The 25,733-nt window shown below is 41.5% G+C and overlaps 2 protein-coding genes across 2 annotated transcripts; one reads left to right on the forward strand and one right to left on the reverse strand.

Annotated features, from left to right (window-relative positions):
- The first annotated feature begins 127 nt into the window (after positions 1-127).
- Positions 128-9,405, forward strand: LOC148411627 (sorting nexin-18-like). The gene is made up of 4 exons (XM_088435855.1): positions 128-1,263; positions 2,687-2,980; positions 3,291-3,673; positions 7,948-9,405. Exons 1-4 carry the CDS (start codon positions 521-523, stop codon positions 8,172-8,174), a joined length of 1,647 nt encoding a protein of 548 aa, XP_088291981.1. The 5' UTR covers positions 128-520; the 3' UTR covers positions 8,175-9,405.
- A 577-nt stretch (positions 9,406-9,982) lies between these two features.
- Positions 9,983-25,393, reverse strand: LOC148411628 (chondroitin sulfate proteoglycan 4-like). Its single transcript, XM_088435878.1, has 22 exons — positions 25,330-25,393; positions 23,598-23,761; positions 22,052-23,125; positions 21,575-21,988; positions 21,341-21,459; positions 21,125-21,233; positions 19,712-21,037; positions 19,517-19,609; positions 18,121-18,612; positions 17,913-18,047; positions 17,587-17,775; positions 17,322-17,504; positions 16,884-17,060; positions 16,347-16,545; positions 16,138-16,269; positions 15,899-16,074; positions 15,620-15,812; positions 15,093-15,264; positions 14,602-14,980; positions 14,375-14,527; positions 13,663-14,244; positions 9,983-12,796 (listed from the first exon to the last, which is right to left on the reverse strand). Exons 1-22 carry the CDS (start codon positions 25,391-25,393, stop codon positions 11,669-11,671), a joined length of 7,653 nt encoding a protein of 2,550 aa, XP_088292004.1. The 3' UTR covers positions 9,983-11,668.
- Between the last annotated feature and the right edge of the window lie 340 nt (positions 25,394-25,733).

Raw genomic sequence — 25,733 nt, forward strand, 5'->3', positions numbered from 1 at the left:
CCTTTATTTTATTTCTGTTGTAATGTGTTTTCCAGTACTACATAACAACGTGCTGAGTTCTGCGGCTTGACCAAACTTGCAATAGGCCCCGCCCCCTCACTTCTTCTACGTGTTGGGACTTGGTGTCTTTAACTACAAGCATCTCCGAGAGAGGAGGGGTGAAAAAGAGGCACATCAACCCCTTTTTTGGGGGTTGTCGGGTGAAATAAATCAGCTTCACGGCCGCCGCAGGTCCGTCAATCCTTTTTTACTAAGTCTGTCAGGTTTTTTTGGGGATGAAGTTGCGTGTGGAAAACGAGTGATCTTTGAAACAGGAGCGGCTAGAAAGGAGAGGAGGTTGCTGTCGGATATCTGATAAGGTTTCTCCTTTACTTTTTTTCTCGATCCGCGCACGGATTACACGGACGGAAAGTTTCTGTCTGCGCCGCAAACTCGATCGAGTTTCCTCAAAAACATCGATGTCGGGAATGCTTGGCGTTTGTTGAGGAGTTCAAGAGAGTGACGTAATCCTGGTGTAAGAATGGCGCTGAAGGCCAGGGTGTTGTACGACTTCCACTCGGAGAACCCTGGGGAGATCTCCATTAGAGAGAATGAGCTGGTAAGTCTGTTCAGCGAGGAGGAGCTGGAAGGTTGGTTGGAGGGGAAAAACAGCAGAGGGGACGTCGGCCTCATCCCAGCCTCCTACGTGGAGATCATCAGGGACAACATCACCTCCAAAAACAACAACAACGGGTTCTCCTCTCCTAAAGTTGGGACCCCCACCCACGCCACTTATTCTCAGAAAGGACCAGAGGCAGGGAGCGTTGGCAGCGGCGGGGGGAGCTTCCACACCAGCCAGGGCAGCGATGACGACTGGGACGACGACTGGGATGACAGCTCCCCAGCCACTGAGACTCCAAGGAGTCTGGGGACCTCACCTCCTTCCTTGTACCCGGTGACCACCTCTCTGCCGGCCAGGCGCAGCAGCTCCCTGCAACCTCAAGCCAAGAGCTCAGCCACGGTTGGGAGGAACCTGAACAGGTTCTCCACTTTTGTCAAGTCTGGAGGAGAGGCTTTCCTTCTAGGGGAGGCGGCTGCTTTTGTCAAAGATGGGGATAGGATCTGTGTGGTGATGGGCAAGCATGGACCTGAATGGCAGGATGACCCGTACCCCTTCACGTGCACCATTGACGACCCAACCAAGCAGACTAAGTTCAAAGGGATGAAGAGCTACATGTCCTACGGCCTGACGCCCACTCACACCAATGTTCAAGTCAACCGCAGGTACAAAACTCTTCCTTTTCTTCTTCTTTCCACTTCCTCTCTCCATTTGATGATTCTGTGGCTTGTGGCCTGTTCCCACTTTTGTTCCCAGCAAATGGCAGAATCAGGGCCAAGTGTGGCCTTTTGGCCTCTGGAATAGTGTATTTCCTCTGGAATTCCTCAGGGACTTTTCTCATTGTTTCTTTGTCTTTTTTTTTCAACCAAAACATTTTCCCATAGAATGTTCTGTCACTGATGGTGGGGATCATTCTCTGTTTTTACCTCTCTCTTTCCTTGCTGATACATATTACCTCTGCCAAAAAGTTTACAGTTTGGTGTCAAAATCTCAGCAATGCTGAATATCCAGTGAGCTGTGAAAAAAATGAGAGTTTGTGAGTTTGTTTGGCTGCAGGCTTCAAACTTCGCATGGTACTCCCTTGTTGACAAGTGTTATAATGATTGCTATTAATGCTACACAGACTCCAATAGCTATTTATCTTACCATCTCTATAATTCAAAGCAATAATAAACCTACCGAGCCGTTTTCAGCAGTTCAAAGTTAATATTTTGTTTTTTAAATTCTTTTTCATTTACAATGAATACCTTTTTTTTCCACTTCTGTCAACTGAAAATGACATCACATGGCATCAAGCCCAGACTTTGCTGTTTTAGAGATTCATCACCAGATGTTCCCAATGAACTTTACTGGAATTGTTTACATGGTGGGATTGTCTTTTAAGTTCCCACAACAGCTTTGAAATAAGACAATCACATTTCGTGGTTAGTAAGTCTGCCTCGAGTAGAGATTTAAAAAGAAAAAAAAAAGTATGTTCATTTAATTGAAGGCACAAATAAAACCAGCTCGCTCCCGAGCCTATTGAAAACAAAGGGCAGTACAATGAAGAATGTGACAATGTATTAAGAGGATGCCCTAGAAATACTTTTTTTATGATTTAAAACCATTTTATGCAAAATCTCAAATGGCTCAAATGTCCCATCCATCCATTCTACAGCTGCTTATTCTCACTAGGGTTGCTGGGTTGCTGGTGCCTATCTCAGCCGTTTTTGAGCAGTAGTCAGGGGACACACTGGACTGGTTTCCAGCCAATTGCAGGGTACACAGAGATGAACAATCATTCACAATCACAACTAAGGGCAATTTGGAGTGTCCAATAAACATGCATGTTTTGGGACGAGACCAGAATGCCCAGAGAAGACCAATGTGAGCATGGCGAGAACATGAAAACTCCACACAGTAAGGCCGAGTGAACTAAAATCGAACCCAAGAAATCTGAACCGTGAGGTAGACGTGCTAACCCGTCTCTCACGAGCCGCCCCTGGCTCAAATGTATTTGAGATAAAGAAATAAATCCACCAAATTAAAATTATCGCTGTCAGTATACCCTGATGATTTTTCTCACAAGCATTTTCTCATCTCCCGCAGGTACAAACACTTCGATTGGCTGTACGCTCGGCTGGTGGAGCGCTTCCCCGTCATCTCGGTGCCGCACCTGCCAGAGAAGCAGGCCACTGGCCGCTTTGAGGAGGACTTCATCTCCAAGCGAAGGAAAGGCCTCATCTGGTGGATGAACCACATGACCAGCCACCCTGTGCTGGCGCGCTGTGACGTCTTCCAGCATTTCCTCACGTGCGGGGCGGACGAGAAGGCCTGGAAACAGGGCAAGAGGAAGGCAGAGAGGGATGAGCTGGTCGGCGCTAATTTCTTCCTCACGATCAGGTATGAAGAGCCTCCTGCTGATTTGACCTAGTGCTCTTGTATTCTATTAGATTTTCAAGTTTAAAATAGCTTTCTAGTTACAATGGATAGTTCTTCAGCAAGGTAATTTTATCTTTGTTCCTTGAGTCAGCACGCTGAATCAAGGCTTTTGTAATGAGTTGTAGACAGTATTAAACAGATAAGCATGTTTGTGGAGTTACAATGATGTCACGTTTGGAGTATTTTTCCAAATAAAGCTGCAAGTCTTCTCCTCGAGTACATAAGCAAGAATGTAGCACATTTTTAAAAATAACGTCTCTCCTCCATCAAGCACACCCGCCGTCCCGCTCGACCTTCAGGAAGTGGAGAGCAAGATAGAAGGCTTCAAGTCTTTTACAAAAAGGATGGACGAGAACATCGTGGTGGTAAACACAACCATCAACGAATTTGCACGCAAGCAGATGTCAGGATTCAAGAAGGAGTACCATAAAGTTGGACAGTCCTTCAAACTCCTCTCGCAGGCCTTCGAGCTGGACCAGCAGGCCTACTCTGGAGGTCTGAATAAAGCCATCTCTTACACTGGTGACGCCTATGAGGCCATTGGAGATTATTTTGCAGAACAGCCACGCCAGGACCTGGATCCCATTTCTGATCTGCTGGATCTCTACAGAGGACATCTGGCCAACTATCCTGACATTATTCATGTGCAGAAAGGTAAGAAAATGCATATTTTTCATGTCGCATCTGATTAAAACCCACCATATTCCACCGATGGTCAAGTTTAGTTTGGTTCCTCACTTGCTTTCCACCACAAGCTGTTACAGGTGGCTTACAAGATTAACAGTGTACCTTTCCCTCTCTTTTGTGATCATATGTTAGTTGATTATTTTCTTTCATTCTTGAACACAATATTTTCTGTCAGCCAATCTAAGCATAGCAAAATGCTACACAAGCAAAGCTTGTTCTACCATGGCTGTTACCACAAAGAATGGCTTTATCCTCACTAGGGTCACTGGCTTGCCGGTGCCTAACCCAGCTGTCTACGGGCAGGACGCGGGGGACACTGTGAACTGGTTGCCAGCCAATTGCAGGGCCCGCAGAGACAAACAACCATTCACGCACCCAATCACACCTAAAGACAATTTAGATTGTTCGATACACCTACCATTTTTGAACCGTGCAAGGAAGCCAGCGTGCTCAGAAAGAACCCATGCAGGCTCGGGGAGAACATGCAAACTTCGCACAAGAAGGCCGGAGCGAGGTGGATTTGAACTCAAGTTGCATTGGTATTTTGTAATTGGCCGAACAAAATATTAGGTACATCATGAAAAGGGTGTCAGGATGTAGGTATTTATGTTGGGCGGTGTAATTGTATCAAATGTGGACCCAGCAGGCTGGCCTAACTTGTGTTCAACCTAATATTCAGTAAAACAATAACGATACAAGTTAGTATTTCAGCTGAAACTATAAGAGAAATGAATAGTATTGGGCTGAGCGCCATCCTACTCATATCCTTGATTATTCGTCCATGAAACAATTTATAGGCAACACTCACAAACCCTGCGACCCCTAACTGAGCGTTTCATCTGGTTTCACTTACGGAATTGCAAAGTCAGTGTGAGCAGAAAACTGATCCCCACATTGAGAAAAAGTTGTTATACCCCGGGTACAGAGAGAGCCTGAAGTGAGTCACACACTACAAACACAACAAACAGGAGTTAGCTTGTTGGTTCCCTGCAGTGTGGGAGGAGGGAGCCTCTGCTGGCATGCAAAGTCCTGACGTTTGCCAAACCTGGAGGCACTGTTTCTATAGTGCGCTGAGCTCTGTTCGTTAGATACAATTGCAGCCTGAATGCCAATAGTCTTTGGGACTGACAACGCTTCCCACCCTGTGTCACAGATAACTCATTTCATCATACTTTCTCCTAAAATCTTGAACAACTTATAACAGGACAACACAGATGTTGACCTAATTTAGGTCCAGGAATGTGATCTCGTTTATTACTGCGGCCTCTGCTGCCAAAAAGAGAAAAAAGTGTACAGCACATGCATCCAACCAGACCATTCTGACCGAAGATTACTCAAAAGAGCGCAGACGTTTGCCAAGGTCAGACAGTAATTGTCAGATAATGCACGCTAGACCAAGAGAACGGCATAATATCAGTGAACTGCTGTCTCTAAACCTGAGGGCTTTGTTGTGAAGAAAAACTGTTGTAAATTGTGGTCGACAACAGCCCGGTTCTGTGTCATGGTTTGTGGTGATCCCCACAACAAAGTAGTAAAATAAATATAATTTAAAACAATAATATGCAAGTATGGCATTCTGATTATTGTATTTGTGGAATATGAATAAATCAAAGTCCACCTGTTTTTGTCCATCACGTGATGCCAAGTTATCACTTGTTGTCGACTGAAAATGACATCACTGTTGCTCAGTTTGGTCATGTGCCATTTTTAGATGAGCTGTGTATATATTTTCATAGTTTGGTCATGTGATATTCACAAGCTGAGCTGTGATTACTTTATTGCCTTATCACCTATTTTTTAGTTTACAGCATGTTGCAAAATGGCTGCATTGTGAAATGAAGTAAGGCAGGTTGATTTTGCTGCTTAATTCATTTTCCAAAAGCACATAAATAATCTGAATTCTGTGTTTAGACTAGTGGGAACTCATGAAATATTAATTTAAAGAAAATTATGGGGTTAACTTCCCCATAAAAAAGGAGAAGAAAAATGTTCGGCATCCTCTGTGGGTCAGAATATTCATGATAGCGCTAGTTGACGGCGAGTGATGTCATAATTTTGACATAAAGCCTGCCAAATGTAAACATAAGGGGTCTTCAGTTTACAACATACTTTTTTTCATTGTCAAAAACAACCATGGCATAAGAATGTGTCAGTACTGTTTTTTGTTTTTTTGTTTGTTTGTTTTTTTTGGTGGGGGGGGGGGGGGGTAAATGTTTAAAATGCATTGCCAAAGATATTCTTAAAAAAACTTACTACAATTGTAATTTTATTACTAAGTAGCTTATTACTAAGAAATTATGATTTTATTCATAAATTACTCTATTGAAAACAATTAAGCTGACAAAACCTATAACCCATCTATTTTCTTTCTCTGAGCTTGTAATGCGCCTGGTTATTTCTTTCAATAGCATACCTGAACATAATTTACGGCTCAAATGTGTAACTGCGGGCAAACAACAATCGTCTAAAGTAATTAATTTCATCTTTATTCTTGATGCTGAGCTGCGTCTGCTGAGTAGCACTGATGGTTTTATACTGGAAAGTGTACTTTATGCTACCTCCAACAGATGATACTTGGGTTTTGTCATGATTAAAAAATAAATAAATTTGTCACCCAGATTGTAACATATCTGCTATTTTAGACTTTCGCTCCATCAGCAATGGCCCTGAGCAAATGTGAGAATACATCACAACTGACAGTATGTAAAACCATGTTGACCTAAATGTAGTTGTGCTCCATCCACCCACAGGTCCAAAGGCTAACATCTGATTTGAATGAGGCCAGATTCCTGGGCCTCTTGTCCAATGTTACCCTGGGACTGCAGGAATGCAAAATAGAGCAGTCTCTGGATTAGTTTTCCCCTCCTCCTCCCACACTTTTCCCCTCTTTCTTTCCTTCTTCCTTCTGGTTCTCTAATTTGAAGAGAAGAGATAGACGTTTCCCACCAGCCAAGGGTACAAAGAACACAGTTCAGTTTACACGCTGCTAATCGCTATGGCAGCCAGAGGTGCAGAGTCCAGGTTTATTGTCATTAGCTTAAATAGATAGATTGTATGTGAGAAAAAGATAATCCACTCTTTCGTTTACACCAGCAGGTCACAAAGGTCAGCGTGCCTAACAGTGAGCTATGAGCTAGCTTGTGATTTCTTTGAGTTAGCAGTTCACTCCACAGTTCCTCTTCTGTTTTCCATCCTTCAAGTCTGCCAAAAATGATGTACTTCCCCCTTTAAAACTTGAGTCACTAGACATTTTAATGCATTACTCAGCATAGGGTAAGCAAGGACGTCTGGGGTGCAAGTTTTCTTCTTTTTTTGTGCTAAAACAGCTGTAGCTAGAAGCAACTTGTTTCATGTTAAGATAGCTGCAGAGCTGGACTCAACAAGAAGAATTTCAACTGGCTATTGCTAGCAATGAATTGTGAACTGAGATTTTGTTTTTATAACATTGAGGCTTTGAGTGAGTAATCCGGACGTTCTGGTGAATTCCCGCTAGGCCGCTGCAATGTAAACGGTATAGAGCCGCTACGTCAGCCCATGGAACAGTTTTGAAATCACAAAATATGATGAGAAAGCCACCTCTGATTACTCCTGCTGTTCTTAAGTTGGGTGTCAGACCACTAAGTTGGTGTTTTCCAACCTTTTTTGAGCTAAGGCACCTTATTTTCTAATCTCGAAGCACACCACCAGCTGAAAATTTGAAATTTTAAAATACTGTCGCCTAAATCAGCAATATTAAGTCATTCTAATCAAATTTGTAGCAACAGGAATTATTATTATTCAGATCTTGTCTTAAAGTACTGTGCTGTCACCTATTGGCCAAACCATTTATTACATGATTACGATGAAACTACTCTCACAGCCCACAACGGAACATTATGTTTATCAAATTACAAAAAAAATGGGAAATTGGATAATTTTCCACATCATAGACTATATCTCACGGAACACAACTGTACAGTTTGGCTCAATGTTGTGAAGCTAATTTCTGAGAAACAGTTAATTGCTAAATAAAAGTGTCTTTTCAATTTCAACTGTTCGAAAACAATTTTTATGAATTTTCATTAAAAATGTATCTTTCCATCTCTTTTCTTCTGGATCCAAGCACAAGTTTTTTTAATTTCCTCATTGATTCAGCCCACATGAAATTTATCATTGCCGTCAATTCATTTCCTGTCCGAATCAAACGTTTTTTTGCCTTTGCAGCACAGGATAAAAAAACTCTCTCCTCCATTTTGTCTAAGGTGCGCTGACCAAAGTGAAGGACTGTCCCACGCAAGAGGGCGAGCTCCACGATCGCTGCAACATCATCTCGTGCGCCACGCTGGCCGAGATCCAGCACTTTCATCGCACGCGCGTACGCGATTTCCGAGCCCAGATGCAGCACCACCTCCGAGAGCAGATTGGCTTCTTCCAGAAAATCACATCCAAACTGCAGGATGCACTCCAAAGGTATGACAGCGACCAGTAAGATAAGGAAAGAATTTTGAGGTAGGAGGAGTGAAAAGAAAAAGATGAATGACTGGACAACATACCATCAAATGTGTGACAGCATGAAAACATGAGTCCTGGACCATAATGAATCAAAATATGATGAAAGAAGGCATGGACTTGTTGGGAGAAAGGAGCATATGACAAGGATTTTTTTGTTGATCATCCACATGCATTTGAAAACTCAGCAGGATTTGCAATATTTTTCCTTCAGTGGCCACAAACTGCTAGCTCCATTATCATTTCAACTGGATTTTGTAAGGGTTTTAAGACTGAATATTTTTTTCTTAATATAATTGCACAGGTGACTATGCTACAAATTTCCAATAAACATCACAAACGAAATGGCGCCTCCACAATTGATAATCCAAAAGGATTTTTTTTCCTTTTCATGAACCAAGAAGTAACCTACAAGGTGCACATATACAAAAGTGTAGCTCCATGCTTTTTGTTTTTGTGTTTTTTTTTTTTTTTTTTTTTTTAAATTTGCATCATTATGAACCTGCATCCCCTGCCTCAAAATAAGTTGCTTCTCATATACAATCCAATTTGTATTGTAAAAAGAGTGGTTGAAATCATCTTCTGTCTTATTTTCTATGCAGTAACTGTGGGTTCAATTCCCATTTAGTTATTGCACGATTGTAAAAGTAAAAGGTTGTCAGGGGACCAATCCATGATCATATACTTGAGATCTCTGCAACCCTGAACTGGATAAATAATATAAAAATTGGATGGAAAAAATCAGTTGCGATTTTTCGTCTGACAAATCCTTGTTGTCATACCATTGCTGTTTAGTAAAAAAACATATCAAATGTAATGTTTTTTTTTTTCTATATGAAAAAAAAAACAAGGAAAAAAGGAAAGGTGTGCAGTTCATTGGCCAGTGGTATCATTTTACTTTCATTGACTGAATCCGAGCATGCTTAGACTGACTGCTTATTTTAGAAAGCAGGTCTGCAGTGTAAGTTTTCTTTAAAAAAATCTTCTTAAACTTTGCAGTTAAGCATTCTGTATGATTTTCTACATAACTGATACTATTGTTGTTGCTTCTAACATTCTTTCTGTTGGATACTGTATTTTCATTTCAGATTGTTTTCCCATTTCTGCAATGTTTGTTAAAGGGCAATTGTAATTTTTCATGAAGCGCATATATGTGTTCAATGTATTACAACAGGACAGTATTTCCATAAATAAATGGATATAACACATAATTCTTTGAGTCTTTGTTCTCTCAAATTAAAATAGCAAGTGTTAATTTGCTTTTCAGGTTTTTTCTCTATCATCATTTAGTCAATGTCAATTTTTAAAATTATTATTTTAATTTGAGTTGCTATACCAATAAATTTTGTTACAAATGTGTGCTAAATTATCCAAAGTAAAAATCTGACATTGTATGTCCACTAGCTGTCATGTGATACCAGCATTCAAAGCATGCAGGTCAAATTACCTTTTATTATTTAGCCAATCCTCTTCCTCTTCTCTGCTTCCTTTTGATTTTCCTGTGTTAAACAATAACCCATTCTCAAATCAGGCTACTTCTCATAATCATTTTCCCCCTACTGTAGTTGTTTAAAAATGTCTGGCTTCTAAATGACTATTTTGAAGCATTTACATAAGCAAACAGAGACCTGTAGAACCAGACCAAATATACCTGTTTGTTAATAACTGGAAGATATTCTAAGCAATACAAAACAATAATAAATTATTTGAAAATGTTAGCTTTTGAATACATTGGAAGATAAAAGCCTGGTCAAATTTACTGCACATAAAATCAGCATGCACATGTAATCATTTCTAAAAATATCTTTTTATTGAAAAATAAATCTTTTACAGCTCATAGTAACAGACAGAGGCATTAAAACAGTCAATAAAGAAAACGTTTCACTGAGCATTGTTAAAAACTGTTGAACGAGCAAGGGAAGACCGATGAGAGCTTGTCAAGCATAAAACAGCCAAACCCAAAAGCTTTCGCACAAGTAAATGTATGTGGGACAACACAGAAGTCAGAATCGACATTACTTCATGGTATTTGGAACTGTTTTGGCGAGAGAAAAAAAAGAGCAATATACAGAAGACATTTATCTCACTATTTCTATGTTTTTTTAACCAATACCATTTGAATTTATTATGTATTGTACAGCAAATACAATCAACAATGAAAATCTCTTGCATGAGAACAAATATATAAATAATAAATGATTCACTTTACTGGATATTACAGCATGTTTGTTATTGTGGATTTAGTTACACTGCATCATAGTGAGAGCTTTTTTGAAGCTTTTGGTCATCGGAAAATGTTATGCCTTGCAATTGGCTGTTGACTAGTTCATGATATACAGCTTTTGGGATTTATCTGGGATTGGCTCCAACTCACCCATCATAGTAATGAGTATGACCTGTAGAAAATAGATTGTCAGAGACAGACCCACTGTTCAACTGTTTGAAAAAGGAAAGGGAGGAGCTAACTGTTATGTATTAAAGCCAAGTGAAAATGGGGCGAGATTTATTATTTATTTAATATTTACCTGTCTGGGAGATGAAGCACCCCTAAACTACTGAACTTAGATTATTCCAGTGAATTTTTATCAATGAAAATTGTATAACTATACCTAAACCTGTATCCCTTTTAAAAACAATGTAAATCAACATTCAACAACTATTAGTTATTTTTTACAGCTTTAAAATGGGTTAGAACTTAGTCCAAAACAGAAGAAAAACCATCATCATTAGTGCATCAAAGAGCCTGAAACAAAAAAAACAAACAAAAAAAACAAAGCCTTTTCCCTGGGGTCATCTGTGCCCCCCAGGGGGGACTGACCCACTACTTGAGTAGCACTGGATTAACCCCTGGATAAATGGATGGAAATCATGAATAACGCTCATATGAAGAAGTGCAGTTCTACAAACCTCCAAGCTAGTGGTTGAGTGTTGGTCTATTTTGTTATGCAAGAATATGCCTTATATTTTAAAGAGATTGAATAAACATAAGCAAACAATTTAAAACATCGATAATTAATCCAGTGTGTCTTATTTAAGAGTGCAGTGCACACCTCTAAGGCACAGTTTTGGGGGGGTTACAGTAACAAGTTGCCTTATTATTCCTAGAACTGGGACTTAGCACTGTCAAAAGTAGTAAAAATATGAGGTTAACATCTCACCTACAAAAGGATTAGAGTTGCTGAGAGATCCCACAAAATGACAGAAATCACTACTGTTCCATTAAACAGCGCAACAGCATGGCTAAATAAAGCTCCTTCCCTTACTTAAACATTGTTCATTGGCACGAAGATGCCAGAAATTGGGGACAAAGCATAACTGTACTTTTATATTAGACACGGCTTTGTCCTGAGCGCAAAAACAGCATTGAAATAAACAAAGGTGAGTTTTTAAGCAAAACAGGGAAAGTCACCCCAGTTCACATATTCAGCTAACAAGTGATTTTACGAAACAAAAATTGGGAACACCTCTCGTCAATCAAACCCAATACTGGTTGTCTTTAAGTGTTGGTGTGGGGGATTTGGATCTATGAGAGGTCTTGAATTCAACGACTGGTAATGAATTCCTGCCAATTACTTTCTCTCTTTTATGACTTTCACACCTTCTCATATTCTCGTCACTGCTTGCAGCTTCAGCATCAAATGGCCCCCAGAATGTCATTCCAGGGGCCAGACTTCGCCTCCTGGGGCCTTCTGGTACCCTAGGTGAAGCGGGACAGCTCGCAGCACCAAGCGGGGTAACCACCACGGATGGCACAGCCACGCTTCGCTCCGGCCGGCCCAAGTAAGGACTGCCTTCGCTGGGTAACTGCACCGCAGCAAGCTCCTGAAGGAGACGCATCCTAGCCTGCTTCTCCTTCCGATGTCGGAACACCAGGATCAACACCACTAAGATGACGATGAGGAGCAAACAGGCCAGCAGAGGCAGGATGATGAGCAGAGGGTCCGAGGCCGGTCGAGGTAGGACCTCCACGTGGACCGGACGGAGGTCGGGAGGCTTTGCCTGAGCGTGGTCTGGCTCGGAGGGTGGGCGAGGCTGTGGGGAGGATTCACGTCGCCACGTTGGTTCTTTCACAGCAATGCTTGGCCGGCTGCCATGAGTCCCACCACGGGTGTGATTTGCTGTGCGGTGGTGAAGTCTCTGTTTGTGGTGTGTCTTGTTGTGGTTCTTATGTGTCAGGATGTGAGGGTGCGAGTCCACTTCCACCCTGCTTGACAAGGAGTCTCCCTTCCCCCCTCCTCCTCTTCCCCCTCCTGTGGTAGTCTTGTTCTGTGTGGGCAGGGGCGTCATCTTGTGCTCACTTCTCGAACCGTCCATTTTTTTGGAGCCCGCCAGACCATGACGCATTTGGTGGTGAGGTAAGATGGTGAAATGAAGCTCTCCTTTGGCAGGCTGCACGTTTCCGGCCTTCAGCATGAAGACGAAAGAATCGTTGAGAGGCGTGGCAGGGGCATGACCTCGAGAAGTCGCTAGCACTGATTTGTTACTCAGGAGAGGACTTTCGCTGTCACTCAGCGTCTCTTCAATAGCGACACGTCCTTGAACTACATCACGGAAAGTAAATGACTTCAGGACTTCTGGGGCTCCATTGGGGTCATATGTCATCTGTATTCATGAAGGCACAGCAGAGACAGTGGCTGCTATTACAGTGTACGATCATTCAAAATTCTTTCATCATCAGTCCCTCTTACATTACATTACCTTATTACATGACATTATTGTTATTACATTATTACATGACATTGACCTCCTCTGCTTGCATCCAAACATAACCCAGGAGCATCACGCTTGAAATAAACTTGTTACAGAAAGAGATTTTCATGCACTCCAACTGCAATTTTGTATTATTATTTTTATTTTGTCATTTTGTGAACCAAATAAACACAACAGTCATGTGGACACAAATTAATTGATATTGTTACTAAAATTGTTATTGTTATCCGTACGCTATATTTACTGTAAATATTTACTTAAAATATTTGGATGTTTTTGCTGACCCCTGGTGGCTAACACTCATATATCCTGATCATCCTTTGTGAAGCCAGGAGAAAAAACAATAAGGGGAGTCTTGCTTTAACAAGAATTATTAAGCCCTGTTTGAGTGATAATCTTGGCTAGCAATCTATCCATATTGGCTTTAAGATATTTTTTTAAAGTCAAATACCATTCAAAATCATGGGCTCTTTATTTTGGCATAAAATAAAATAAAAAATCATTCCACAAATACTTGAAGCATTATTTCTCTTAGTGACTAGTAGAATTGTGTCTTCTTCAAGTTTATAACCTTGGCTATCCTATGTGGGGATTCTCTTTTTAAAATGTTAAAACTCAACATGTCTACCAGGCTTTAAATATTTTCAAAGTCCACATCAAAACAGTGTTTTTAAAATAACATTTTTAAGTCCAAAACAGCCACTTTGAGGAATTAGGAAATGTGAACGTGACAGCAATATGATGAGTTGAATCCATACCTTAACTAGTTTTCCATGTTTTGGCGGAGAAAGAACCTCAAAGACCGGGTTGGCTCTGCTGATTCTCGCCAGCTCCGAGGCATCCATCATGGCTTTCCCCAGTTTCACAGCAATGCCGCTGGGGACCCTCACTGGTTCTCGCAGATATATGAGAGGTCGTACTACTACCTTCACCGTCTGTGCAGTCACGTTTCCATACTCTACACCCGGTGCCGAAGCCGATACTGAGATTTGAAAGCTGTCCTCCGATTCGCTGAGATCAGTCATGTGGTAGACAACGCGGCCGTCTTGGAGATCCTCGTGGAAGAAGGTCATGACTTCGTGGTCGTTTATAGCGATGCGTCCGTGTCGAGGGTGTGATGTGACTGTGTAGGTGATGTTGGCCAGGGTGCGACTGTTTGTTTGAGCTGCGAGCTGGTTGGTCGTCAGGATCACCGCCGTCTTTCCTTGAACCAATGATAGGCCGGTGTTGTTCACGAGGGAAACAGAAGGCTTAATCACCTCCAAAGTGAACAGTTTGTAGAGCGGACGATGATGTCCGTCAGTCACGTTAAAGTAGAACTCTCCAGTTGTTGGCTCCCCCTAGAAAAGGAAAGAAAATAAAAGAAAGCAAGGACAGAAACACATTATGTAAAATGAGACATGTTATGGAAAATTACACTGCATTTATCAAAACAAATGTGTTGTAGGAAAATTAAAAACAAATTGCAACCTGCTGTATGAAATGCAGCCGGCCATGGTTGACATCATACTGGGTGAAAGACGTCACTGGTTCTGGTCTTTCGCCCAGAGTCAGGAAGCCGTTGTTGGGCTTACTGATCACAAGGTAATGCAGCTCCTCTGGAGGGGTGTCATGATCTTCAACCTGTTGTTGTAGCAGAAAACAGATCAAAAATACAACTCATTTTATTTTGCAACAAACAATAAAAATGTGCCCACCTGCAGACTGTCAGGTCCAAGAACAACCCGTTCCCCTACTACAACTTTCACATTTGGGGGTCTGTTCCTAATCAATGGTGGCTGATCGTTGACTGGCGTCACTGTGATGTTGAATGTCTCCATCACTGACAGGCTGTCCTTGACGTAGCGAGGACGCATCAAGTCTACTGAAGAAAGGGAGGACGAGGCTGAGTAGAATGGCATCGAAGAGGAATCAGAAGAAAAAGCCGACACATGAAATGGCGAAGAAGACGAGGAGGCATGCAAAGGAGCCACCCAGGCCTGGAAAGTGAAGCTGTCACTTGTGGTCTCAGAGTCATCGTGGAGGTATGTGAGACCAAACTTGTTAAGAGTAATTTGAGAGAAATTTGGTTGGTCCCTTGAAAAAAAAACAAAAAAAAACAAAAAACAAAAACAGAATACTTGAATATTTTTCTACAGCTGCAATTCAGCAGACGCCTTGATGCTGCGGAATGAAGGAATTAAGGGACCTGGTGAGGTTGCGTCCTTGGACTGACAAAGTTCCGTGTTGTGGCAGGGAAAGAACACGGTAAACGACTTGGTTGTCTTTCTGCAGGGGCTTGGGTATTTTCTCCAGGAGATTTGAGGCATCAAGTTGTGACTGGCCAATTATAACCATGCCACCCTCTGACACCACAGCACCTGAGAGAAATATTAAACTAAAGGTTATCATTATAAAATTAAAAATTTATTTTAGAGCTATGGTTCTCCCATTGAGGTATGAGTACCCCTGAGTGTACCCCTGAGTGAGGAAGAACATGACAGCTGTAACCTTCCTTGTCGATGTGGTAGCTTTGTCAAATACCTAAACTTCTCAACACCCAATAATGTAAACTGCCACTGATTTCACTTGACACTGTATACTGCTAATAATTTCAACAAAAACTCCAAAGCCCAAAATCTAAACAATTATAATATGAGTTTAAGCATTAGCCACATGTTATGTAAAAAAAAAAAAAAAAAACAGATGCCAGTCTTTATTTTAGACAGTGTATACCTGCATTACTGGAGAGCCCGGTATCATGGTGATGATTATGATGTTTGTTCGCGTGGTAGGAGATCAAGATTGTGAAGGTGGTTGGTGGGAGGATGGCGGGAGGAGAAGATACAGTGAAAGAAAATGTGTCTGCAGTCAAAAGTCCCACTAAATCCGGGCTGTTCTGATCGTACAAAATAACCCCCGAATTCACCTGTGGCATAGATGAGAGCTTGAATTTACCAGCCAGACACATTGAAATGGAATTGTTCAAGATTCAGACTCGTGAACGGTGCCCACCATGCTCTGTGTGAATATAGAAATACCCTGAGTAGAGTTGTCAGGCATGTGACGGATCAAGCGGCCAAATTTTGGAGGAACGGTCACTGTAAACTCCACAGCGTGGTTTCTTCCAATGCCAGTAGGGTTGTTTGTCACCACCTGAAGCTCCTGCTCAGTAATTGGTGTCACTGAACCTTTAAAGAAAAAAAAAGTGAGTTTCAGACAAAATGCAAGATGAGAAAATTCAATTTGTATACCTGGGTACACCTCAATAGGATGGTTTCTTTGAAGTGTAAGGACAAGCGAATGAGCTGTAGTGCTGAAGATTTGACGAGGTGCAAAGTTTACACCATCATTAACTTGGAAGTGGAACCCTCCGGACAAAGCACCTAAATTAACGAAAAAATAAGAATGCCAGCATCAGCAAAATAACAATATCTACTTCTTGAATTAGTTTGTTTCTCACCACTGTGCGCGAAAACCAGCTGGCCATTTTCAATATGACTCTGCGTAAAGTTCAGGATGTGTTTGGAGGGGGAACTCCTCAGAGCTAGGTAGCCATTGCTGGGTGGGGTGACGATGTACTCAAGCAAATTGGGTGGGGTGTCCGAGTCCTCCGCGCTTAGATCGTCCACAGAGATTTCTGTCACCGAACCAACCCAAACCTGAGAGGACCAATCCATGGATTCATAAGCAGAAATCATTTTAGATTTCTGACAAGTATAGTGAAAAATTAGAACTCTAGCCCAAACTGCTTCAGTGGTCTCAAACATAAGTTCCGCCCTTTCTTTCCTGTATCATTTAGAACAGTTTAGAATTTTGGTAAACTTGTGAAATCCCTAATGCATGCAAATAACACCAATAGTATCAAGCTTCTTTGTCCCATCTTGCCTGGGTTCTTGTTCCGTTTTTGGTTACAGAATTTGGACTCAAAAGGCACCACTGTAACTTCTGTTGGCCGAGATGTCATTTGTTTGGGTGTGGTTGTTACAGTATGTCCTACCTTCAGACCCTGGTTGGTTGTAACAATAGGTGTCTCATCATTGACAGGTGTGACATTGATGTGGACGACACAGGGAACACTGTACTTCTGGTTCTCTGTCTGGTTTGCTATGATGGTGAAGTTGTCTCTGACTGTGTCACTGCCATCATGGATATAAGAAATGTACTCACGTTCCACCTGGAAAATCCAAATTCTTTATGTTGGACAAAATTTGTGCGCCCTGATCTTCTCTGAAAATGATATTGATCAACAATATGTAGGCTACTATGGCAGACATTATGCTTGTGTAATGTTGCGTTGGTCATCTCAAACACACAATATTGTTTAAGCGTAGTAAGGGTTATCAGTTTCCTCTTACATGCAAATATCAATTAAATATGTACCCCATTTAAATTAAAAACAAAATGGGTTTTCCATGTAGAGGAGACTTGCGTGTACCTCTGTGTGTGTGAATGCACTGATGGGCATTCCCGGGATCCGGCTGTGCTCCAAGTGACCATGTCGAGGAGGAACAACGATCTGATAGAGGAAATTCATCCCCGAGTAGTGATGACTGTCTACCATGATGATGTCAGGCGTGAGCGGCAGGGACGACCCCTCATCTAAGGTCAGGTCAGACACCTAAAGAATGAAACACGATCAAAGTGTTGTGCAGATACTTCAGCAAGAACTGACTTGGCTTCCATGTTTGTACAATTGTTACCTTTAGTGGTAGCAATGTGGGAATAATATCAATCTCCAGTCTAATGGGTCCAACCTTGGTGAGGCCATTGGTGGCCTCCAACAGAACAGAGTCATTCCTGTTGCTTCCTGTAGCGTTCTGTTGGTAGATAACCAAACCCTTGTTGATGTCCTCCTGGGTGAAAGAGATTGTTGTCTCCCGTCTGAAGTCCTATGATTTCCAAGATGTCAAATTAGAGAGCTATGACTCACCAAATGTATTAGTACCCGATGAGTCTAGCTCATACAGGGTTTCATTTCACTTCACTGTAGAGTTTTGGTTAAATTGAGTTATGTTGAATTAGTTACATGAAAGAGACGCCGGTGTCCTCCATTTTTTGTTCGCCGCTTTTTCTCGGGCAAAACCCTTTCAATGAAGCCAAGGGATGGAGGAATTTGGATGGTGAAGACTATCTCTGAAGGCTGACTATCCTCATGAAAAACCTGCAGGTAAATACTTAGGTGATAATCTGAAAAATCCGATGTTGTTTTGAAATCCGACAACCTAGCGGTTTACCTCTAAATTGTCCTTGTTTAGGGACACATTTTGCCCTTCTGCCACCACCACTGGATGATTACGCATGACTGCTGGTGGCCTCTGATGACTTTCGAGGTAGATTTTTATTTGCACTCCAATGTCTAGATGCACCTCCCTCCTCCAATCATCTGACCGTCCCACTGTGCTTCTCTCCCTTGCTCTTGCAGTGATATTAAACCCATCGAGTAACTCATGGCTGCCATCATGGTGATAAAACAAGAACTTGCTCTCCAGATCCTCCTGGGTGAATGATGAAACAGCACCTGCCACTGCTGCAGCTTCGCTTTCCTTCAAATGAAGGGCACCATGTTTGGGCGGAAGAAAGACCTCAAACGTGACTTGCTGTGAATCTCGGATGTCCAGGTTGCTGGAGACACTGAGGTTATATGAGGTCAAAGTTGTTATGCTGCCCTGCTGGACCCTGAGGCCGGTGTTGTTGTTCACTTCAAGGTAAGGATCCTGTGCCTTCACCTGTATCAAAGAAAAGATTTTATTTCTTTTGCGCAAATATAAAATAATTCTCTGTTAAAGCAGTCTATCCCTAACTAAAACCGAACAAAAATGTTTAACCGAAAGTGAAATCCGAAAATAGGTTGGCTAAAAACCTAAATACCAGGGGAGAATAATAACAGAAGCCTATATTATTTAGACATTTGCATTTATTAATGTTTAATGTATAGATCTGTCTGAGTTTGAAATACTCGACTGCGTTTGAATGCACCATGTGCACTACATAGTGGCTTGTGCAAACACTGAAGACTAGTGACGTATCTTACGATGACAGCGTAATCAATTATTTTTTTAGCATCCTTGATCAGCGTTTGAAACAGTTTTTTTTCTTTGTTTTTTTTTTAAATGGTGGTGTGCTGAAGTTGGTGGCTCTGCGATCTGACGGCATTAAAAATGGAGTCGCAGAGACTAAAGGTAGCCACTCTGCTAACAGTTATATAGGCAAATTTCCAACTTAAATCCTACAATGGCTATTACATTGTCATCCATGTACTATTTCGGTGATTTTTTTTTTAAGTTGGCCCTTACAACATGCCATTGGTGTGGAGCTTTTGTGTTATTAATTTTCCTCTTTAGGTTTTTTTTTCTTTGCTTGGCTGTAATGGCAGGAAAAAAATGGAAACTTTTTTTGTCATTTTCGGATGAAAACATTTGGGGGCCGAAAAATCAGTGTGTCCTCAAAACGTATATAATTCTCAAATTTAACATGTTCAAATTTAGGACAAAAAAAATGTTCTTGATGTTTGGGCAGAACATTTTTTTTAGTAAATTCCGGACAGCAAATGATTCTTATTATGGATTTGGGTGTTGAGTTTAAATGTTTGATTAGCTGAACCTAAAGCAAAAACAAATAGGAACACTTTACCTCCATTAAGGTCGAAACATAATGTTTCCCATCCGACACAAAAAAGACAAAACGACCAAAGCTGACTCCACTGTGTATAAACAGCACATTTTTCTGTGGGATAAAATGAAAAAATGAGAAAGTTGAGGGTGAAAAAAAAAATCAATGAAATAATTATCTAGATATACTGTATATATAAAAACAGTAGTAGTTAACCTGCTTGAGATCTTGCTGCGTGAACTCATAGAGTTTGTGATTGGGTGCACTGGCCAAGACAAGTTCACCCATTGGAATCCCCCTTCGGGTGTACACCAACCAGTCATCCTCAAAGTCGGAGTCATCGTCCCGGTAACAGAGGTCATTCAAAGTCAACAACCTCTGGCCATCTCGGGCCACGTGGAAAACTTTATCAACAACCCTGACGGGCCGCTGATCGTTGATGAGTTGGATGGAGATGTTTACGGTGTGCTCAACTGTATTTCTTTCCTCCTTTCTGCCATTGAGTTTGGTTGTTTTGTAAAGCACAATTTGAAAAGAGAAGGAATCATGCTTGGTCTCGCTGTCATCATGAACATACATCACCCTCTCTTCAATAATATCCTGATTAGTGAAGGCCACAATGTTGTTGTCTATGGAGGTGATATTGGAGAAGTTTATCTTCCTTATTAGGCCGTGCCTTGGCGGCACCGTAACACTGTAGTGAACCTCGCGGTTACTCCCTGTGTTAGTGAAGAGAATACTTTTCACAATAATTTTACTTCCTCCTTCCATGACTGAAAGGCCTTTGTTTACAATGGTGAAGTCAGTTGACTCGCTTCTGATGTGGATTCTGAAGTCGTGACTTGTTGAGTTAGCGAGCGTGGAAAATGCCTGAAAGCTACAAATGTCTCTTGTGTCATCAGGCATCTTAGCGAAGAGCTCATACGTCACCAAGCCATCTGTAATATTCTTTTGACTGAAAATGGAGTTCTTCTTTAAAACTTTGTCAATGAGAAATAGCTGACCTTTCTTGGGATCTGTTAGAAGTCTAATATAGAGGTCACCCTCGTTGATTTTGACACCCTTGGTGATCACATGGAGGTCTTCGGGAGTAACAACAACTTTCAGAACACCGTTGACCTCCATCTTGCTTCTTGTGACCTTAAAATGAATCCATCGTACCGCAATGGGAAATATAAGTTCCTCTGTTGCAAGAGAACCAATGTTGACTTTGCATTGGAACTGGTCAGTGACATTTGGAGCCTGGATGCCATGAAAAGTGCTGAGATACCTGATCTGCTCTTTTTCTAGGAGCTGTTGAGAGAAGGATGTTGTTGGTTTCCATTTGCCACTTGAGTGTAAAATTTGGAGTTCCCCATATTGAGGCAGCTTTGTAACATTATAAAGAATTTCCAAAGGCTGATCAGCGACATTAACTTGTACTGCAAGGTGATTGGTGGTGATGAGTGATGCTTCACCCTGGTTGACCTCCAGTCCGGTGTTATTCACCAATTTGTGCTCAATCTTCACTGCAAGAATCCTCAAAACGACTGTGGTGCTGAACTGAAAAGGCAGAGAAACATAGTGACTCTAATGGAAAAAGCATCCAGTCTCAATTATTCATTACACTTTTGTGACTACAAGACTAACCTTCTGACCATCGCTGACCCGGAGTGCCATTCTGGAGTTTGTGACCCCAGTGTGGACAAAGCTAATCTTACCCTCTTCCAGATCATGTAGGGAGAACATTTTAATGGGCCTGGTGAAATGATGCAGTCATATCATCAATTTTTGAGACTTTTTGTCAATCTTTTGTACAAAGTTTGCAACCCAGAAACGAAAAGCCTCAATAGCCATCAAACCAACCTGTCAGGGTGTTCTTTGTGTTCAAGGTGACCGGCCTCGTCAAAGTTTCCCATAGCACTGAAGACCAAGTGAGCTTGACTACTATCAGGGTCCGATACATTCAGCAAATCTCTCGTCAGCTGGGGACATTGTCGATGTATATGTAAGACATTCAAATTTGATGTCAACAGGTTCTTGCAAGAATTTTGTGATTTAGACATTTCATTTATGGTCCAGGAACTGACCCTTACCTACCTGCCGTTTTGTTTTTTGAAGAAGAATAAAAACATTTCCCTTCGGCAGGCTAAGCATGGGTGCATCATTAACAGGACTAATGCTGATGTCAAACCGATAGAGGTGATGCTCCCTCAGATACACAGGTAGCTTTTTGTTGTTGCTGGCGTAGATGGAGAACATAAAATGGTCATTCAGACCCTCTGAGCCGCTGTGAGCATATGTCACTCGGCCCTGCCAAAGGTCAAGCATGCTAAAAGTCATGTTTGTCTCCTCTTCCTGGACTGGGATATTTCCCCTTTTGGGATCTTCAGGACTGAGATCAAGCTGCAGATGGCCGTGAACCGCTTGTTCTTCAAGTCGGAACATGAACTCAGAAGGATGCAAGCCCAACTTTTTGAAATCAAGATTTACCTGTAGGATTAGACAGATTGGCTCACTCCAAGATAATAACAGTAAAACAACAGTATAATAGTGAAGCTAGAAGATGTTGAGTACCCTTATATGTTTGGGTTCCAGTGGTGCCCAGCTTCCTTCTACTACCTCGAGGTTCCTCAGTAGCAGGACATTTGAGTCGTTTTCATCAGTTATCTCTTGTGCCGACTCTATCACAGGAATGTGAGTTGCTCTGGAGGTGGCTATGGTATCTGACGTTTGGCCCATTTTACAGCCTGCAGCAACGTCCTTGGAGACGATCACACGAGGAAGGCCAGTTCTTTGAGAGTTTACTTTAATTCCTCTTAGGCAGCCTCTAAAAGAACCTCCACTGTCAATTGCCTTCCCAAGTCCAGCTCGACTTGCATCGCTCCAGGTTTGTTCTTCTAATCCACCCAGAAAGAGAGGCCCTCTGAGTTTCAACCCTGGCCTTAGACTCGCCTCTACTAACTCATCGCCCACCTTAAGCCTTAAAGTGGAGGGTAGTATTTTCAGCTGGATGGGATACCAGGTGTGGTTGTCGTGGAGTTGAGTATGTGAATACAACTTAGTCTTACTCCCCTCTGTTATAACTACTGCGACCAAGCGCCCATCTCTTATCTCCAATACAACACCTCCCCGAAGAGCAGCACTATATAGAACTACACCACTATCTTCACTCCCAAAAGAATGCAGCTCACATTCAAACACACCTTCCTGGTCGAACTCCCATGGAGGCAGAGAGATGAATGCTTTTACACTGAAAAAATGGACAGACTCATCTTCTGTCGCGGAGAACAGCTGACTGCAACCCACAGACACCTCATGGACACTCTCATAGCCCGCATAAGGCCTCAAACTGGACAAAAGATTTAGTTCATTGAAAACAGCTTTATCTAAACAACCCCGAAAGCCATCGGAGATGTTGACAATGTGAGGATGATTAAGTTCCATTGCACTTCCAACAAAAAGGGTATCTACACTGAGCTCCAGATCCGGGCCTGGCATATGGATTCTAGTGTGAGAACTTCCATCCACAGTCATTGAGACCCGATGATGGTTGTGAGTGACGTCAACAGAATGCCACACCAGATCACTGAGGCTAGCGCCCCTTTCTGAGCGCAGAGAACGCTCACCTGAGCCCAGGTCCACACGTACCTTTAGGAAGAAGTGTTGGAAAAAATGATAAGAAAAAACATGGCATTTTTTCCCATAATGCCACACGGTGTTATCAAACATTAACTAGACTAAACTAAACAACTACTAAACTACTACTAGACTAAAATGCAGTGTACTGAGTGAAAATCCAAATCCAGTGATATTAAATAATACATAGCTAACTTAAATATCATGTAGTTAGGAATAGAAAAGTACTCAATTTTTAATATGATTGGTTTTTAGGTTTCATATAATTTTTAACTATATTCTCCTGAGAACAATTGACATTCTTGGATTTTTCTCTGCATTTTGCTCATGAGCAAACATGTTTGGAAAAGAAGCAAATGTGGCTATTTTTCAGCTCTTTGAGAGCAATTTGACACCAAGCTTAGTGCAACTCTCCTCCTTGCCTTGCTTCAGGATAGTAAATGTCAACACATACTATATGAGTCATAACCACGTAGTAACTCACCTGTAGGCGCCCAGAGGTCATCTCCAGCAACAAGAAGTCTCTGGGCCCCACTGCCAAAAATAACAGGCCTTGCTGACTGGATGTTCTAAACTCTAAGCGAAGTAATGTTTGAAAGGAGGATTCCACTGTCTTCAGCTGGATAAAGCTGTGGCCATAGAATGACACTAGGTTGATGTGGAAAGACACAGACGGTATCGTTACTCACATTTAATTCATTGCAGTTTAATTGTGGTTTTAGAGATCATAATCCTTGCAGTCTCGTACAGGTATACAGATTTGCTCATTTGTACATGTACTAATTGCACCAATCAGAAGTTGCTCTTGGAAGAAGTATACTGTGTACGTATGTGTGCGCACTCAGTAATGAAAAACAGCAGCACAGATCCGGGTGCTAATGCCCTCAGCCCACTGCTGACCATCCTGTATTGACTGCCCTGTCAATGTGGTGTGTACTCTCCTCTTTTTACCTGTATTCCAAATCCAATAATGGCAGCTAATGCACTCTAGAGTGGGCCATCCAAATCTTTTCTAACACTAATTAGACTGTTCTGTTGACCCAAATGACGCAGGTTGGACTTTTAACAGACAGGGGTTGTGGCTCGAATCAGACTCATTTATAGGTTTAAAGCTGAGATGGGGAAGCAGACAATTGAACTTGAACTTTATATACAGTACTAAGACTTGTGTGTATCTTTTTGCAGTTGTAGTGTAGAAATGCAATGCATTATAAGGAGAGCCGTTTCATGAGGTGACCAAAATATTATGAATACATTTCTCTGTGATGCTGTTTGCAGGTTTACATCACTGTATTCTATCACCTAATAAAACAGAATGTAGGATTCTTATCTTCACATTACTACTAGTAGTTAGTACAGTAGAAAAACTAGGAATATGTCAAACATAACAAGAAGAAACTTAATTACATTGTCTTTAACATAACCAAATTTTGTAAATGCTAATGCAGTCTTGGAATGAATTGATTTGACCTAAAAAGCATCAGCCCTGGTGTGGTGCTGTCCATTAGACACTGTGAATGCAGGTCAGGAAAGAGTGAGTGTGTGAGTGACTTTTGTAATAGCTTCTATTAACCTCAGAGTGTGGAAAAGCTCAGAATGAAGAAAAACATCAAATTTCTTTCACATATATTCTGTTACCTGTAATGTAGTAAATCTCAGTATTACAGAACCACTCAGTCAGCAGTCGTCATAAATCTTATAAAACACCTGTCATTCTATCTGTGGCTAATCTGCTTCTGCGATATGGATTACCGTTTTAGTATTCTGCCTACACTCGGACACCTCCAGTGCATGCACACAATTTTTCATATGAGACATTGCAGGTTTAAACGCAGAGGATAGTGAGAAACGCAATTTCGATTCCTTTGTATGTTAAACACATGTGAAGAGATTGACAATAAACTTGACTTTGAAAATTACAATGGCTTCAAACGTGGATATCAATTTTAATCTAATTGACTGACATTTTCAGATTAAGAGACTATGTAATTCAAATGAATTAAATTTAAAAATAGCAGGGATGGAGCAAATAATCAAAAAAGTTTAAAAGTTTACATTTAATCCACAAAGAATGCATTGTTTGCTTCATTTGCGGGGGTAAATGGACATTACAAATAAATACTCACCCCAAAACAAAAAATTCAACAACATATCTCCGCAGTGCAAAACTTGGTAAAGGTCAGACAGGCATGATGCTTCCGTGGAACACACATTACCTGCATAAACTTGTCCTGTGGAAATAAGCAGCAGGAGAAACAGCTCAGCAACTGATCTTCCCATTGTGACTCGGGCCCATAAAAATCCTACTTGGTTGAAAACAACAGCAACAACTGCTTTCTTTGTCGCGAGGTTTATCATTGATGTCTGTGCATGTTATTTACAGAAAGTGACAGCCTGTTTGTCTGTTTGCTGCAGTTGAGTGCCGCTTGGGGGGGGGGGAAAAAGTACCTGGTTTGTGGGCGTCACCCAGTCGTCACAGCGCTTCATGCTTAAAGCAACTGTGATACCAAATTTGACCACATAGGGGCAATGTCATACCAATTCATCTATCGAGCTACAACCTCCCATCTGAAAATAAGAATAAGCTTTTGCATCGTTCATTCCCTTGCAGATTTTTAAA

This window comes from Hippichthys cyanospilos, chromosome 15, assembly GCF_059441005.1.
Source record: "Hippichthys cyanospilos isolate Australia breed blue-spotted pipefish chromosome 15, RoL_Hcya_1.0, whole genome shotgun sequence".
NCBI lineage: Eukaryota > Metazoa > Chordata > Actinopteri > Syngnathiformes > Syngnathidae > Hippichthys > Hippichthys cyanospilos.